Source organism: Salvelinus alpinus, chromosome 23 (assembly GCF_045679555.1).
Source record: "Salvelinus alpinus chromosome 23, SLU_Salpinus.1, whole genome shotgun sequence".
NCBI lineage: Eukaryota > Metazoa > Chordata > Actinopteri > Salmoniformes > Salmonidae > Salvelinus > Salvelinus alpinus.
Window position 1 is genome coordinate 49,506,427 of NC_092108.1, and position 16,370 is coordinate 49,522,796.

General features: G+C 42.0%; 1 protein-coding gene across 3 annotated transcripts in view; it reads left to right on the top strand.

The window, feature by feature from the left end:
* LOC139551202 (chromodomain Y-like protein) overlaps nt 1-14,915 on the top strand; it is a 32,294-nt gene extending 17,379 nt beyond the window's left edge. For all 3 annotated transcript variants that reach the window (XM_071362658.1, XM_071362661.1, XM_071362659.1), the window contains 5 exons: nt 3,726-3,991; nt 4,337-4,509; nt 6,617-6,827; nt 7,131-7,274; nt 9,477-14,915. In XM_071362658.1, coding sequence (XP_071218759.1) covers nt 3,726-3,991; nt 4,337-4,509; nt 6,617-6,827; nt 7,131-7,274; nt 9,477-9,635 — 953 coding nt within the window. In that variant the 3' untranslated portion in view covers nt 9,636-14,915. The remainder of the gene's footprint in view (nt 1-3,725; nt 3,992-4,336; nt 4,510-6,616; nt 6,828-7,130; nt 7,275-9,476) is intronic.
* The last annotated feature ends 1,455 nt before the right edge of the window (nt 14,916-16,370 follow it).

The following is a 16,370-nucleotide window of genomic DNA, read 5'->3' on the forward strand; positions in this document are numbered from 1 at the left end:
ACTACTTTTGAGTAGGAAGACATGTATAAAAGCAACAGAACATTAATAAGAAGGGGCTAGAAGCGTTTTATATGGCAAGCTACCGAGTGGCTAGGACAGGCAAGCCCCATACTATTGTGGAGGACTTAATTATTCCTGCTGCTGTGGATATGGCTGGGACAATGCTGGGGGAAAGGCCAAAAAAACTATACAGACAATGCCTTCATCAAACAACACTGTTTCACAACTCATCAGTGACATGGCAGGAGATGTTTTGAAACAATTACTGCTTCGCATACAAGCCAGTGAATTCTATGCGTTACAGCTGGATGAGTCAACAGACATGGCGGTCCTGGCACAGTTCCTGGTATATGTCCGTTACGTTCATGGGGGGGAAGACATCCTTTTCTGCAAACCACAGGAAACAAGGACAACAGGAGAGGATATTTTTAAAGTACTGGACAGCTTTGTGACATCAAATGGACTTTGGTGGTCAAGATGTGTTGGTGTCTGTACTGACGGTGCGAAAGCCATGACAGGGAGACATAGTGGTGTGGTAATGCGCGTGCAAGCAGTTGCTCCCGACGCCACTTGGGTACACTGCAGCATCCACCGAGAGGCTCTTGCTGCCAAGGGAACGCCGGACAGCATGAAAGACGTTTTGGACACTACAGTGAAAATGTTAAACTTTTTAAAGCAAGGCGCCTGAACTCGCGTGTATTCTCTGCACTATGCAATGATATGGGCAGCGACCATGTAACGCTTTTACAACATACAGAAGTGCGCTGGTTATCAAGGGGCACGTTCTTTTTTTAAATTGAGAGACAAGCTTAAAGTTTACTGACCATTTTCACTTGTCTGACCACTTGCATGATGACGAGTTTCTCACACAACTGTCCTATCTGGGTGATGTTTTTTCTTGCCTGAATGATCTGAATCTAGGTTTAAAGAGACTCTCCGCAACTATATTCTTTGTGCCGGACAAAATTGAGGCTATGATTAAGAAGTTGGAGCTCTTCTTTCTGCATTAACAAGGACAACACACAGGTCTTTCTATCATTTGTATGATTTTGTTTTGTGTGCAAATGAACTCAAGCTTACGGACAATGTCAAATGTGATATAGCGCAGCACCTGAGTGAGTTGGGTGCGCAATTACGCAGGTACTTTCCCATAACGGATGACACAAAGAACTGGATTCGTTATCCCTTTCATGCCCTGCCTCCAGTTCACTTACCGATATCTGAACAAGAGAGCCTCATCGAAATTGTAACAAGCGGTTCTGTGAAAATGTTAGAATTTTCACAGAACTGGCAGAATTTACTGCCAGATAGGGCTGCGTTCAGAGTATCCTGCTTTGGAAAATCTCGCTGTTAAAACACTGATGCCCTTTGCAACCACGTACCTATATGATAGTGGATTCTTGGCACTCACTAGCATGAAAATGAAACACAGGCACAGACTATGTGGAAAAGTATTTAAGACTGAGAGACTCCAATACAAGCCAACATTGCAGAGGAATGTGCATAATTTCAAGCACACCCTTCTCATTCACAAGTTTTATGTAAGATGACTAAATAAAGAGCAAAATTATTATTATTTGTGCCCTGGTCCTATAAGAGCTCTTTGTCACTTCCCACTAGCCGGGCTGTGACAAACTTCTTACGTTTAATAAATGTATGGTGTGTGGCAGGCTTACAATGATGTCAAAAAAACAATATTTGAGAGTGCACTGACCCTGGTGCAGCTGGAGGTTGAATGTTTGAAGGGGTACGGAACTATAAAACGTTTGGGAACTACTGATCTATGCAGCACTCCACCAATCAGGCCTTTATGGTAGAGTGGCCAGATGGAAGCCGCTCCTCAGTAAAAGGCACATGACAGCCTGCTTGGAGTTGGGCCAAACGGCACCTAAAGGACTCCATGAGAAACAAGATTCTCTGGTCTGATGAAACCAAAATTGAACTCTTTGGCCTGAATGCCAAGTGTCACGTCTGGAGGAAACCAGGCCAATACCATGGATGTTTTTCAACGGCAGGGACTGGGAGACTAGTCAGGATCGAGAGAAAGATGAACCGGAGCAAAGTACAGGGAGATCCTTGATGAAAACCTGCTCAGGACCTCAGACTGGGGCGACGGTTCACATTCCAACAGGACAACAACCCTAAGTGCACAGCCAAGACAAAGGAGTGACTTCGGAAACAAGTCTCTGAATGTTCTTGAGTGGCCCAGCCAGAGCCCGAACTAGAACCCGGTCGAACATCTTTCGAGAGACCTGAAAATAGACTTTGTGATCCTCAATGATTTTACTCATGTGCATGTATGGCTTTTAAGTTTTGTGTGCTTGTTTTTTAAATGGTCGAATTGGGCCTCTCTATTGGCGCCACAGTCTAAGGCTCTGCATCGCAGTGCTTGAGGCGTCACTACAAACCCAGTTTCGATCTCAGGCTGTGTCACAGCCGGCCGTAACCAGGAGTCCCATAGGGCAGCGCACAATTGGCCCCGCGTCATTAGGGGAGGGTTTGGCCCGGGGGTGCTTTACTTGGCTCATTGCGCTCTAGCAACTGCTTGTGGCGGGCCGGGCGCCTGCAGGCTGGCTTCCGATGTAAGCAGGCGGTGTTAAGGACCACGGTTTGGTGGGTCATGACTCAACCTTCACCTCTCTCTTTAATGGTTGAATTAATTAACAAAACTAGCAAAGACTCGAGGCTGTAATCACTGCCAAAGGTGCTTCAAAGTACTGAGTAAAGGGTCTGAATACTTATGTAAATGTGATCCCTTTTTTTTTCATTTGCAAAAAAAAGTTTTAAAAAAAAACGTTGCTTTTTCATTATGGGGTATTGTTTGTAGATTGGGGGGAAAACATTTGAATCCATTTTATTTATATACATTTGCAAAAAAATCTAAACCTGTTTTTGCTTTGTCATTATGGGGTATTGTTGCCATAAGGGTTTGAATACTTATTGACTCAAGACATTTCAGCATTTTACTTTTTAGGAAATTTTACAAATTAATTAAACATTATTCCACTTTGATGTTATGGGGTATTGTGTGTAGGCCAGTGAAAACATGTCAATTGATTCCATTTAAAATTCCGGCTCCAATGCAAGAAAATGTGGAAGAAGTCCCGGGGGTGTGAATACTTTTCTGAAGACACTGTTGGTCTGGAAAGGGCCTACAATGGCCACTTTCATCATGATTTCATAGGGAAAAATGGTTTGATACAAATGTAAAAAGCATGTGTAACATCCTTCCTCCCAAGGAAGTTTCTATGTGAGAATTGCCAGAACAATCTGAGATGCCAAAAATATTTTCTGCTCCTGCTGGCGTGTAATCGTCCTCTAGGCTTTTTCAATAGACTTCAATAACTGTTGTTGTGATGTATACTGAACCCAGGTCTTGGTGAATTAAGATGTTAGAAGTAGTTTGAGGATTTTTTTAAATGTAGCCTACAACTTCTCGCTCTGGTCTAAGTAGACCACAATGCCAGAGGGGAGTGATTGGGGACACTGCCATGCAAACTGAGTTCTTTATAATGTTGTTTCTCCCCCTTCTCCACAAACGAATGAGTACACAGTTATGTCAATTAAGTCAGTTGGTGGACTGTTCATCTGCTGTTGAGTAGAACTTAAGTAAACCATTCAGGCAGTACCACAGATTTAATTTACCTGGTTATTTAAACAGACAAATATTAAGAAAGGCTGTGTCACCATTCTATTTTGTCACCATTTTTTTTTTTATCCACCAGGTACATCAACACTCATGGAGGCTCTGGCGGCCAATGGGACAGCTAGCCTGCAGAGTGCAGTGGCAGGAGTCACTGCAGTCTCCGGGGTGGCGGGGAAACGGCGCTTCGAGGAGCAGCGCTCGGTCTTCGACAAGCGCCTTCGGTTCAGCGTCCGGCAGACTGAGAGTGCCTACCGCTACAGGGACCTTGTCGTCAAGAAGCAGGATGGCTTCACCCACATCCTGCTCTCCACCAAGTCCTCGGAGAACAACTCACTTAACCCCGATGTGAGTCATATGCCTGTCTTGTCTTTGCCCTAACAAAACAATTGTTATACTGCATGACAATTGGTGTGACCGGCCAAGAATAGTAGTACTTCATCGTTTAGTTATGCCAACTTTTCCAAACAGTTGGTAGTCAAATATAAATGTAAGCAAAATATCTGAAACGAAAGTCAAATATTGGTCCTATAAAAATATTGGGTTTGTTTCCTGGATTAAGCCTTGTACTGTACTAAAACGTATTTCCAATGTTAACTCGCCATCTAAAGTGCTTCTTAATCTAAGACTAGGCTTCATCTGTGTCTAGGTAACTGGCCCATAATAATTGTCTCCCTCTCATGGCTGCCTCAGGTGATGAAGGAGATGCAGAGTGCCATGGCCACAGCGGCGGCAGACGACAGCAAGCTGGTCCTGCTGAGCGCCGTGGGTAGCATCTTCTGCTTCGGCCTGGACTTCATCTACTTCATTAGACGGCTCACCGACGACCGCAAGAAAGAGAGCATCAAGATGGCTGAGACCATTAGGTAGGTCAGAAGGGTGTACTTTTGTTTTCTAATTTTGTATGTGGATTGTTTTCAGAGGGGGGAAAAAAACAAATGTTGAAAACAAAAAAACAAACGTCAGAAAGGGACGGAAAGAAAGGCTCACCTTGGCTCTTTCTCGATTGTCCAAAAATGTGTCCTGTCCCTCTTACATCATTTGCACTGATTGGAGAAAACAAAATGGTGGAATGGTTGATTTTTATCTCTGGTCAGTTCTTTCAGATCAGTGCAAGTGACAGATTTGTAGACAATTGTCTCGATTCATCGGTTATTTTGAACAGGTGGAACAATTGATGAGTAGCACGTTAGCTGTGTGTTGTAGTGGCAGTCTTTGTAATGAAAAACATAAGAAGGCATTGTGATGCCGAAAGAAATGACTGGGAGTTTATACAGTTGAAGTCGGAAGTTTACATACACTTAGGTTGGAGTCATTAAAACTCGTTTTTCAACCGCTCCCCAAATTTCTTGTAAACAAACTATAGTTTTGGCAAGTCGGTTAGGACATCTACTTTGTGCATGACACAAGTACTTTTTCCAACAATTGTTTACAGACAGATTACTTCACTTATAATTCACTGTATCACAATTCTAGTGGGTCAGAAGTTTACATGCACTAAGTTGACTATGATTTTAAACAGCTTGGAGAATTCCAGAAAATTATGGCATGGCTTTAGAAGCTTCTGATAGGCTAATTGACATCATTTGAGTCAATTGGAGGTGTATCTGTGGATGTATTTCAAGGCCTACCTTCAAACTCAGTGCATCTTTGCTTGACACCATGGGGAAATCAAAAGAAATCAGCTAAGACCTCAGAAAAAAATTGTAGACCTCCACAAGTCTGGTTCATCCTTGGGAGCAATTTCCAAATGCCTGAATGTACCACGTTCATCTGTAAAAACAATAGTATGCAAGTATACACCATTAGACCACGCAGCCGTCATACCGCTCAGGAAGGAGACGCGTTCTGTCTCCTAGAGATGAACGTACTTTGGTACGAAAAGTGAAAATCAATCCCAGAACAACAGCAAAAGACCTTGTGAAGATGCTGGAGGGAACAGGTACAAAAGTATCTATATCCACTGTAAAACGAGTCCTATATCAACATAACCCGAAAGGCCGCTCAGCAAGGAAGAAGCCATAAAAAAGCCAGACTACAGTTTGCAACTGCACATGGGGACAAAGATTGTACTTTTTGGAGAAATGTCCTCTGGTCTGATGAAACAAAAATAGAACGGCCATAATGACCATCGTCATGTTTGGACGCTTGCAAGCCGAAGAACACCATCCCAACTGTGAAGCACGGGGCTGGCAGCATCATGTTATGGGGGTGCTTTGCTACAGGAGGGACTGGTGCACTTCACAAAATAGATGGCATCATGAGGAAGGGAAATTATGTGGATATATTGAAGCAACATCTCAAGACATCAGTCAGGAAGTTAAAGCTTGTTCGCAAATGGTTCTTCCAAATGGACAATGACCCCAAGCATACTTCCAAAGTTGTGGCAAAATGGCTTAAGGACAACAAAGTCAATGTATTGGAGTGGCCATCACAAAGCCCGGACCTCAATCCTATAGAAAATTTGTGGGCAAAACTGAAAAAGCGTGTGCGAGCAAGGAGGCCTACAAACCTGACTCAGTTACACCAGCTCTGTCAGGAGGAATGGGCCAAAATACACCCTACTTATTGTGGGAAGCTTGTGCAAGGCTACCCAAAACGTTTAACCCAAGTTAAACAATTTAATGGCAATGCTACCAAATACTAATTGAGTGTATGTAAACTTCTGACCCACTGGGAATGTGATGAAAGAAATAAAGCTGAAATAAATCATTCTCTCTCCTATTATTCTGACATTTCACATTCTTAAAATAAAGTGGTGATCCTAACTGACCTATAACAGGGAATTTGTACTAGGATTAAATGTCAGGAATTGTGAAACCTGAGTTTAAATGTATTTGGCTAAGGTGTATGTAAACTTCTGACTTAAACTGTATATGGAGTGTGCGCCCGTTTATTTTGATTTAGTTTATAGTCTTTGTAATGATGCCACAGAAGACGGTGATGCAGACAGTCTGTCATCCCCATCCTCAGGACATTTGTGAACACGTTCATCCAATTCAAGAAGCCCATCATCGTAGCCGTGAATGGACCGGCGGTGGGCCTCGGAGCTTCTATCCTCCCGCTGTGTGACGTTGTCTGGGCCAACGAGAAATCCTGGTTTCAGACGCCCTATACCACCTACGGACAGACACCCGACGCTTGCGCCTCCCTCACATTCCCTCGCATCATGGGCGTGGCCTCGGTGAGTTCATACGGCATTGTCTGAAAATCCTTCTCCGAGGGGGAGTAGTCCAGCACAGCAATACAGATGTAGTGTGGGGAACTGTTTAAGTGTAGCACTCACTGGGCTGCTTTTCCTGCCATGGGGAATATCCTGTCCAATACATCAAATAAGAATGGAGTGGGACAGCCCCACTCCTTTTAAATGTTTCTTTATTAAAAAAAGACTGAACTACTATTAATACTATTCCAGTCCTTTTGCCTGCTTAACCCCACCCCCTCTTCCCTACTCTTGTCTTCTCTCTCCCTCCCCCTCTTCTCCCAGGCCAATGAGATGTTGCTGAGTGGGCGGAAGCTGACAGCCCAGGAGGCCTGCGCTAAAGGCCTCGTGTCCCAGGTGCTGTGGCCCGGGACTTTCACTCAGGAGGTGATGGTTCGCATTAGGGAGCTAGTCACTTGTAATTCAGTTGTAAGTCATCCTTTTCATTTGATTTTCAATTGTTTTTATAATTTGTGGCGTCTCTTTTCCACACAGTACGACCCTGCCCCCTCTCCCTCACTTTGGTCTTTTGTTCTCTTGCTTTTTTATGTCTCATCAAAAACATTGTCCCACCGACACATTCACTGTGCCTTCGGAAAGTATTCAGACCCCACATTGTTACGTTAGTTTTATTCTAAAATGGATAAAAATATTTTTCCCCCTGCAACCTACAAACAATACCCCATAATGAACAGCAGTTTTTTTAGCAAATGAATATTTATTTTTTATTATCACATTTACATACGTATTCAGACCCTTTACTCAGTACTTTGTTGAAGCACCTTTGTCAGCGATTACAGCCTCAAGCCTTCTTGGGTATGATGCTACAAGCTTGGCCACCTGTATTGGGGGAGTTTCTACCATTATTCTCTGCAGATTCTCAAGCTCTGTCAGGTTGGATGGGGATTGTCGCCGCACAGCTATTTTTAGGTCTCGAGATGTTAGATCGTATTCAAGTCCGGGATCTGGCTGGGCCACTCAAGGACATTCAGAGACTTGTCCCGAAGCCACTCCTGCGTTGTCTTGGCTGTGTGCTTAGGGTGTTTGTCCTGTTGGAAGGTGAACCTTCGCCTCAGTCTGAGGACCTGAGCAGGTTTTCACCAAGGATCTCTGTACTTTGCACCATTCATCTTTCCCTTGATCCTGACTCGTCTCCCAGTCCCTGCCGCTGAAAAACATCCCCACAGCATGATGCTGCCACCACCATGCTTCACCGTAGGGATGGTGCCAGGTTTCCTCCAGACGTGATGCTTGGCATTCAGGCCAAAGAGTTCAATCTTGGTTTCATCAGACCAGAGAATCTTGTTTCTCATGGTCTGAGAGTCTTTTAGGTGCCTTTTGGCATACTCTAAGCGGTCTGTCGTGCCTTTTTCTGAGAATTGGCTTCTGTCTGGCCACTGTACTATAAAGGCCTGATTGGTGGAGTGCTGCAGAGATGGTTGTCCTTCTGGAAGGTCCTCCCATCTCCAAAGAGGAACTCTGGAGCTCTGTCAGTGACCATCAGGTTCTTGGTCACCTCCCTGACCAAGGCCCTTCTCTCCCAATTGCTCAGTTTGACCGTGCGGCCAGCTCTAGAACGAGCCTTCCATTTAAGAATGTGTTCTTGGGGACCTTCAATGTTGCAGACATTTTTTTGGTGTCCTTCCCCAGATCTGTGCCTCGACAACAATCCTGTCTCGAAGGACAATTCCTTCGACCTCATGGCTTGGTTTTTGCTCTGACATGAACTGTCAACTGTGGGACCTTATATAGACAGGTGTCTTTCTAAATCATGTCCAATCAAATGAATTGGCCACAGGTGGACTCCAATCAAGTTGTAGGGGCGTCAAAAATGATCAAAGGAAGTTGGATGCACCTGAGCTCAATTTGGAGTCTAATAGCAAAGGGTTTGAATACTTATGTAATTAAGGTATTTCTGGGTTTTGTTTATATACATTTTCAAAAGTGTCTAAACTTATTTTCGCTTTGTCATTATGGGGTATTTTGTGAGGATTTTTTAAATTTAATCCATTTTTTAATAAGGCTGTAACGTAACAAGGGGTCTGAATACTTTTCAAATGCACTGCACACACACTCCTAGCCGTAGTGTCCGCTTGAATTGTTATATTTTTAATGTCTCCCGGGATACCAGTATTATATTTTTTCCATGGCAAAAAAATTCAACACAAAGCAGTCCAAACTCTTTGGTCCTTTTTAAAAACTTTCCGTATGTGAAATAGTGTGCAATAACTTGGAAAATAAATAAATGTGACTGGATGACAACATAATGATTTGTTTCTAACATTAGGGCTGTTTTCCTAAAGAAGTTAAATATGCTTTGTGTTTTGTTTCCTTGCCACGATACGACTGAGTATTGCAATACTGGTATCATCCTGGCCCTAACCAAGAGTGTGTTTTTAAATTAATATAATGCTTTTAGCAATACATTGAATTGAGATCATGTCACAATATCTGGATGTTGCGGAATTTCTCCTGAATCTTTTCATTGTTGACAAAAAAGGGATCTCATGTCATGTCCCAGAGTTAAATGTTAAACAAATCTATGCCAATATCCATATCCATAAGTCATATTCCTTTCCTTTTGCTTTTTTTTTCTTGGCGGATGGGGGGGCTCTGTTTGCTGCACTGTAGGTCCTGCGGGAGTCCAAAGCACTGGTGCGAAACGCAAACCGGGCCGCCCTGGAGCAGGCCAATGAACGCGAGTGCGAGGCGCTGAAGAGAGTGTGGGGCTCTTCGCAGGGGGTGGACTCCATCCTCAAATACCTGCAGAAGAAGATTGATGAGTTTTAAGGAAAGCACGTATTCCCCCCCGTTACCAAGTTCCCAAGGAACCAGGAAAACATGGCACTGGCAGTGCATGGCGTTCAATCTGCAGCCTCTCAATATCCCTCTTGCATGTATGAGAGTACAGTGCATTCGGAAAGTATTCAGACCCCTTGACCTTTTCCACGTTTTGTTACGTTACAACCTTATTCTAAAATATATTGATTTAAAAAAAAATCCTCAATCTACAAACAATACCCCATAATGACAAAGCAAAAACTAGTTTAGAAATTTTTGCACATTTATTACAAATAAACTGAAATATCCCATTTACATACGTATTCAGACCCTTTACTCCGTACTTTGTTGAAGCACGTTTGGCAGCGATTACAGCCTTGAGTCTTCTCTGGAGCAAGTTTTCATTGAGGATCTCTGTACTTTGCTCTGTTCATATTTCCCTCGATCCTGACTGATCTCCCAGTCCCTGCCGTGGAAAAACATCCCCACAGCATGATGCTGCCACCACCATGCTTCACCATAGGGATGGTGCCAGGTTTCCTCCACGTGATGCTTGGAATTCAGGCCAAAGAGTTCTATTGTTTCTCATGGTCTGAGAGTCTAGGTGCCTTTTAGCATACTCCAAGCAGGCTGTCATGTGCCTTTTTTTACTGAGGAGTGGCTTCTGTCTGGCCACTCTACCATAAAGGCCTGATTGGTGGAGTACTGCAGAGATGGCTGTCCTTCTGGAAGGTTCTCCCAGCTTCATAGTGGAACTCTGTCAGTGACCATTGTGTTGTTGGTCACCTCCCTGACCAAGACCCTTCTTTCCCGATTGCTCAGGTTGGCCTGGCGGCCAGCTCTAGGAAGAGTATTGGTGGTTCCAAACTTCTTCCATTTTAAGAATGATGGCGGCCACTGTGTTCTTGGACCTTCAATGGGCTCCCGAGTGGTGCAGCGGTCTAAGGCACTGCTTCTCCGAGCTACAGACCCTGGTTCGATTCCAGGCTGTATCACAACCGGCTGTGATTGGGAGTCCCATAGGGCAGCGTCGTCCAGGTTTGGCTGGGGTAGGCAGTCATTGTAAATAAGAATTTATTCTTAACTGACTTGCCTAGTTAAATAAAAAATGCTGCAGAAATGTTTTGGTACCCTTCCCCAGATCTGTGCCTAGACACAATCCTGTCTCTGAGCTCTACGGACAATTCCTTTGACCTCATGGCTTGGCTTTTGCTCTGACATGCACTGTCAACTGTAGGACCTTTATGTAGACAGGTGTGCCTTGTCCAATCGAGTGAACTTACAACCGGTGGACTCCAATTAAGTTGTAGAAACATCTCAAGGATTATCAATGGAAACAGGATGCACCTGAGCTCAATTTTGAGTCTCATAGTAATGGGTCTGAATACTTATGTAAATATCGGATTTTGAATAAATTTACAAACATTTCTAAAAACCTGTTTTTGCTTCGTCATTATGGGGTATTGTGTGTAGATTGCCGAGGAAAACATTTTATTTAATCAGTTTTTAGAATAAGGCTGTAACAAAATGTGGAAAGTCAAGGGGTCTGAATACTTTCAGAAGGAACTGTATGTAATGAATTGTATGTTTGAGTGCACACATTGAAGGGGGCCAGCTAAAAATAACATTTGTAGACGTTCCTGCTAGATTTTTAAATCCCGCCTTCCTAGCATCCTGATAACCTTGTGTTGACCCTTTACCCAATAACCCTGACTTCTGAAATACAATTTCCTATGCTGCATTACAGGTTCAACTAAATTGAAGGGAAGACATTGATGAATACACAATGTGTCTTACATAGCAGGGTGTCTGTCCTAATCAGCTCGGGATTGATTTGGGTTGGATGTTGTTGTATCAACATGGATCAGCATTTATTTATGACGTAACGAAAGAGCAAATGTAAACATTCAATGAAAACCCAAGCGACTTCCCTCGTGGCGCTTTGCACTAAGATGTGATGCTCTGAATTCTTAAGCTGTGTTGGAAGTAACTCTTGGAAAACAGTGCAGCCCAGTGGATTGGCGGCTTATTGGATTCTCTACATTCACTCTTTTCTTTAGACTCCTGTAAGACTTTCCATACAAAACAGGACTTTATTGCTATTAAGTTGAATAGCGCCTAGGATTCAATCAAAGGCCCGTTGTTGAAAAGCGTAGAGCACTTTACTTTTGAAGGTCATTTACACTTCAGTTGCGATCCGTAGCCTCCACCATGAATGCGATCTTCAAACGTCAGGGAAAGTTGCCTTTTAAAAGACTTTGTCAACAGTGTAGTGCCTTAACAACGTGCCTTTAATTGAATCCGGTCCAAAGTCTGTCTCAGACGAACTTTTAAAAAGCTCTGACTGTGTATTTAGGTTTGTCTAACTGATATAGTCTCTGTAGATATTTCACCCATGTAGTCTTTTTATTTGTTATCTTATTTGGCTTTGGGGACGGTATGTGCTACCAAACAGTTTCTATGGTAAATTATTTTTGTTTTAAGTTAAGACTTATTAGAATATTATAATTAAATTAAATATTCTGCATCTTCTGAATTATTCCTTCCATGAAACATGCCTGCAAGGGAGAGACAATTACAAGATTCTAATGCAATATTTGTATGCAGTTGTGATGAGGCCAGGGCACACATTAAGGCTCTAGCTAAGCTCCAAAGCAGTGCCTTATCCTTTACTTCTTTTTCCATGACTTCACAAATTGTGGGTTCTGATCTGACGCGATTACCAGTGAGAATAGCCTGTAATGTTATTGCGGTGAAATCGGGCCAATGCAGTGTGATAGGTAATGAAAACTATCCAAAAAAAGGCACACATGCCAAGACATGTTTAATAAATACATCAGGGAAAACATGTCATTTTTTTCTCAGTACCATGAATATAGTACCATAAATGCATCAGGCACATGCTTACCCTGATGTATTTGTTAAACATGTCTTGGCATGTGTGCCTTTTGGATAGTTAATGTTCATGGTACTGATTTTAAAATGGTGGAAAATGTAATTATTTATATTGTCTGAAAGTATATGAAGTATTTAAATATTTAAAGTGAAGCTGGTTTGGACAAAGTAGTTTGTTTTTGAGTCATTGCTCATGGTTTGTATCGCTGTTATTTTTTTTGAAATGTGAAGTATCTTCTTGGGTCAGTCTACTCATCACTTTCGGCTCTAGTTTATTACAACACTGTTTTGGCCTTCATACATACTGTGCACTCCGAAAGTATTTAGACCTTGACTTTTTCCACATTTTGTTACATTACAGCCTTATTCTAAAATGTATTAAATAGTCCCCCCCCCCCAATCTACACACCACCCCATAATGAAAAAGCAAAAACAGGTTTAGAATTTCTTATTTTAATACAAATAAAAATTATTCACATTTACATAAGTATTGAGACTCAGTACATTTGTTGAACCACCTTTGGCAGCGTTTACAGCCTCGAGTCTTCTTGGGTCTGACGCTACAAGCTTGGCACACCTGTATTTGGGTAGTTTCTCCCATTCTTCTCTGCAGATCCTCATGCTCTGTCAGGTTGGATGGGGAGTGTCGATGCACAGCCATTTTCAGGTCTCTAGAGATGTTCGATCGGGTTCAAGTCCGGGCCACTCAAGGACATTGAGACTTGTCCTGAAGCCACTCCTGCGTTGTCTTGGCTGCGTGCTTAAGGTGTTTGTGCTGTTGGAAGGTGAACCTGCTGAGCAATCAGGGGAGAAGGGCCTTGGTTAGGGAGGTGATCAAGAACCTGATGGTCACTGACAGAGCTCCAGAGTTCCTCTGTGGAGATGGGAGGATCTTCCAGAAGGACAATCATCTCAGCAGCACTCCACCAATCAGGCCTTTATGGTCGAGTGGCCCGACGGAAGCCACTCCTCAGTAAAAGGCACGACAGCCCACTTGGTGTTTGCAAAAAGGCACCTAAAGGACTCTGATCAAGATAAATATCAGATTCTCTGGTCTGATGAAACCAAGATTGAACACTTTGGCCTGAATGCAAAGCGTCACGTCTGGAGGAAACCTGGCAGCTCTAGGAAGAGTCTTGGTGGTTCCTAACGTCTTCCATTTAAGAATGATCGAGGCCACTTGTGGACCTTCAATGCTGCAGACATTTTTTGGTACACTTCCACAGATCTGTGACTCGACACAATCCTGTCTCTGGCCTTTACCTACCATTCCTTTGACCTCATGGCTTGGTTTTTGCTCTGACATGCACTGTCAACTGTGGGACCTTATATAGACATGTTTGTGCCTTTCCAAATCATGTCTAATCAATTGGATTTACCACAGGTGGACATCAATCAAGTTGTAGAAACTTCTCAAGGATGATCAATGGAAACAGGATGCACCTGTGCTCAATTTCGAGTCTCGTAGCAAAGGGTCTGAATATTTGTCCTTTTCTCCTTTTAATACATTTGCAAACATTTCTAAAAACCAGTTTTTGCTTTGTCTCATTATGGGGTATTGTGTATAGATTGAGGAAACTGTATTTCATAAATTTGAGAAAAAGACTAAAGTAACAAAATGTGGAAAAAGTCAAGTGGTCTGAATACTTTCCGAATGCACTGTAGAGGTATCAAATTGTTAACACCACTGCACATTTAATTCACGTTACAGATTAAGGGCTGGATAACATTTAAAGAGACTTGTTTTTTGCATTTTTGTCTTTGACCTATACCCTCTCCAGGAAATAGATGCAATCTGCCCCCAAATATTGTGCCTGATAAGCATGTCATATCTCCTTGTTTTATTAAACATTTGTATCACTGAAGGCTGATTATAAATATTAGCAGTCATTTAACACTTGGACCAGAGTAGCTTAGTTACTGTAATGTATACATAAGATCACCCATACTGCACCTCCTCAACCCAATGTTTCAAGCATTTTTCTTGTTGACAAAAAGTGCAAGAGATTATATAAATAATGTGTCTTATGTTAACACAGCATGATGCCAAGAGGCTTGTCTAGTCACACACAATTCACTCATTTCTGTTGAAAGATTCCAAGAAGCATTGTTGAAATTGACCCTATTTTGGTACAGCAGCAAAATATTTTACTAAGTCTGAATTGTATAACCCTCACCCTTGCAATTTTTCAGGCTGAAGAACTACAGTATGTACTGTGTGAACTGCCTTTAGACTGAAATCCTGGTACAGTATTTTTGCATACAGTACATGGGACCTATTTTGTTGTACAGTAAGTATAATATTTACCATCTGTAAAGTTTTTTTCAAATGTGTTTTTATATAGATGCTGAAATCTATACTCGCTATGAAAATAAACTGTTAGAACTTGTTAATCCTTTTTATTGTGTGTTAGTTGGAGTTGGGGACAATCTGTTTCAATTCAGTCTTTTCAGGACATATCTACCATAAACATAACAAGCAATTCTCCACTCCTTAAAGGAATTTAAATGTAATCCCTTAATTTAATTTACTCTAGTGTTAGTGTCTGCAGTGGTCTTGTTTCCTAAAATGTATATTATACTATGAGTACTTCAGTGGGACTCAATTGTTTTATTCAAGATGAAAGGAAAAAAAGATTATGCAAAAAAGTCTCTTTTTAAATTAAAAACAATTTTTATTGAGAAGAACTCCATTTTGTGAACTGTTTTGTACAATACCTTCTCCAAACGTATAAAACGAATCTGAAAAACAAGTAACGAAAAAAAGTAATGGGAGCCTGTGCAGCAGGTTTTTGAAGAGGATGGGATTATAACGGTTCTTGCCTCCCTTGTGGAATCTGTGTTCTGTGTCTCCAGGAAATGAGACTGTCCCTGAAGCTGTGCGCAGTCAGAAACAGCCAGCATGTGAATTTGGGCTCGTCAAAGTACCGCCTAAGTTTAAGAAGACCAGAGTAAATAAGTATATATTTAAGACTTGATTTTTGAAAAATATATTTCATATAAGTTAATTTCCAAACACTGAACAAAACCAAAGGAGAGCAATTTTTGGTGCAATACAGTTGACATGCTTAATTCAGAGTCCACAAATGTTATCAAGACGTAGACTGCTGTCCCTAGACTGTGATGTCAATGATGACCTGGGACTTTGCTAAATGCCTTCACTAAATCAGATAATTAAGATGGTGTTTTAGGAGTCAACTGTATAAATCTGCACTCTCATTGTACTATCGGTACTGTTCTCCCTTTTAGGCAACTTTTTTTGTCTCACCAATATTGAATTACAAATACTGCCTTTTCTTTTACCGATACATTCAGATATGTTGCAGAAGGTGAACTTGCCTCAGTTCCTTCAGCAGTGCGTAGATGTCTTCGGGCAGCAGCAGGGCTTGGCTCACTGGTGTTTGGGGCTCTGGTCAGATATATGTCGAAAGGAAGCTGGCTGCTGTATTGTGACTAAACAATGAACAGCGACAAACATCACCAGCTTTCTGCATGTGGGTGCTATGAGAGAAACATTAAACAAGGAAGTTGATACCAATCAAGACTAATTCATGAAATTTTTTAGTTTTTATGCTCTGATATCAGGAGCTTGTGGCAAAGTTCGATCAAACAATTCAGAGACAAACGAATACATAAGATGATAACTATTTTTAAGGAGAGCGAATCCATATACAATCCCGAAATCAGCTGTAACTGTCAAGAGTAAAAAAGAAAGATGTTTGAGTGAACCTGGGTCCTGAAAATGTATGCTGAAGTTGCTTCCGGAACGGTAGACTTTCTTTTTTACTCAACTCTATTACTGTTTCGGGATGGAAACGTTGTTTGCAACTTGCTACACTTGTGAAAAAC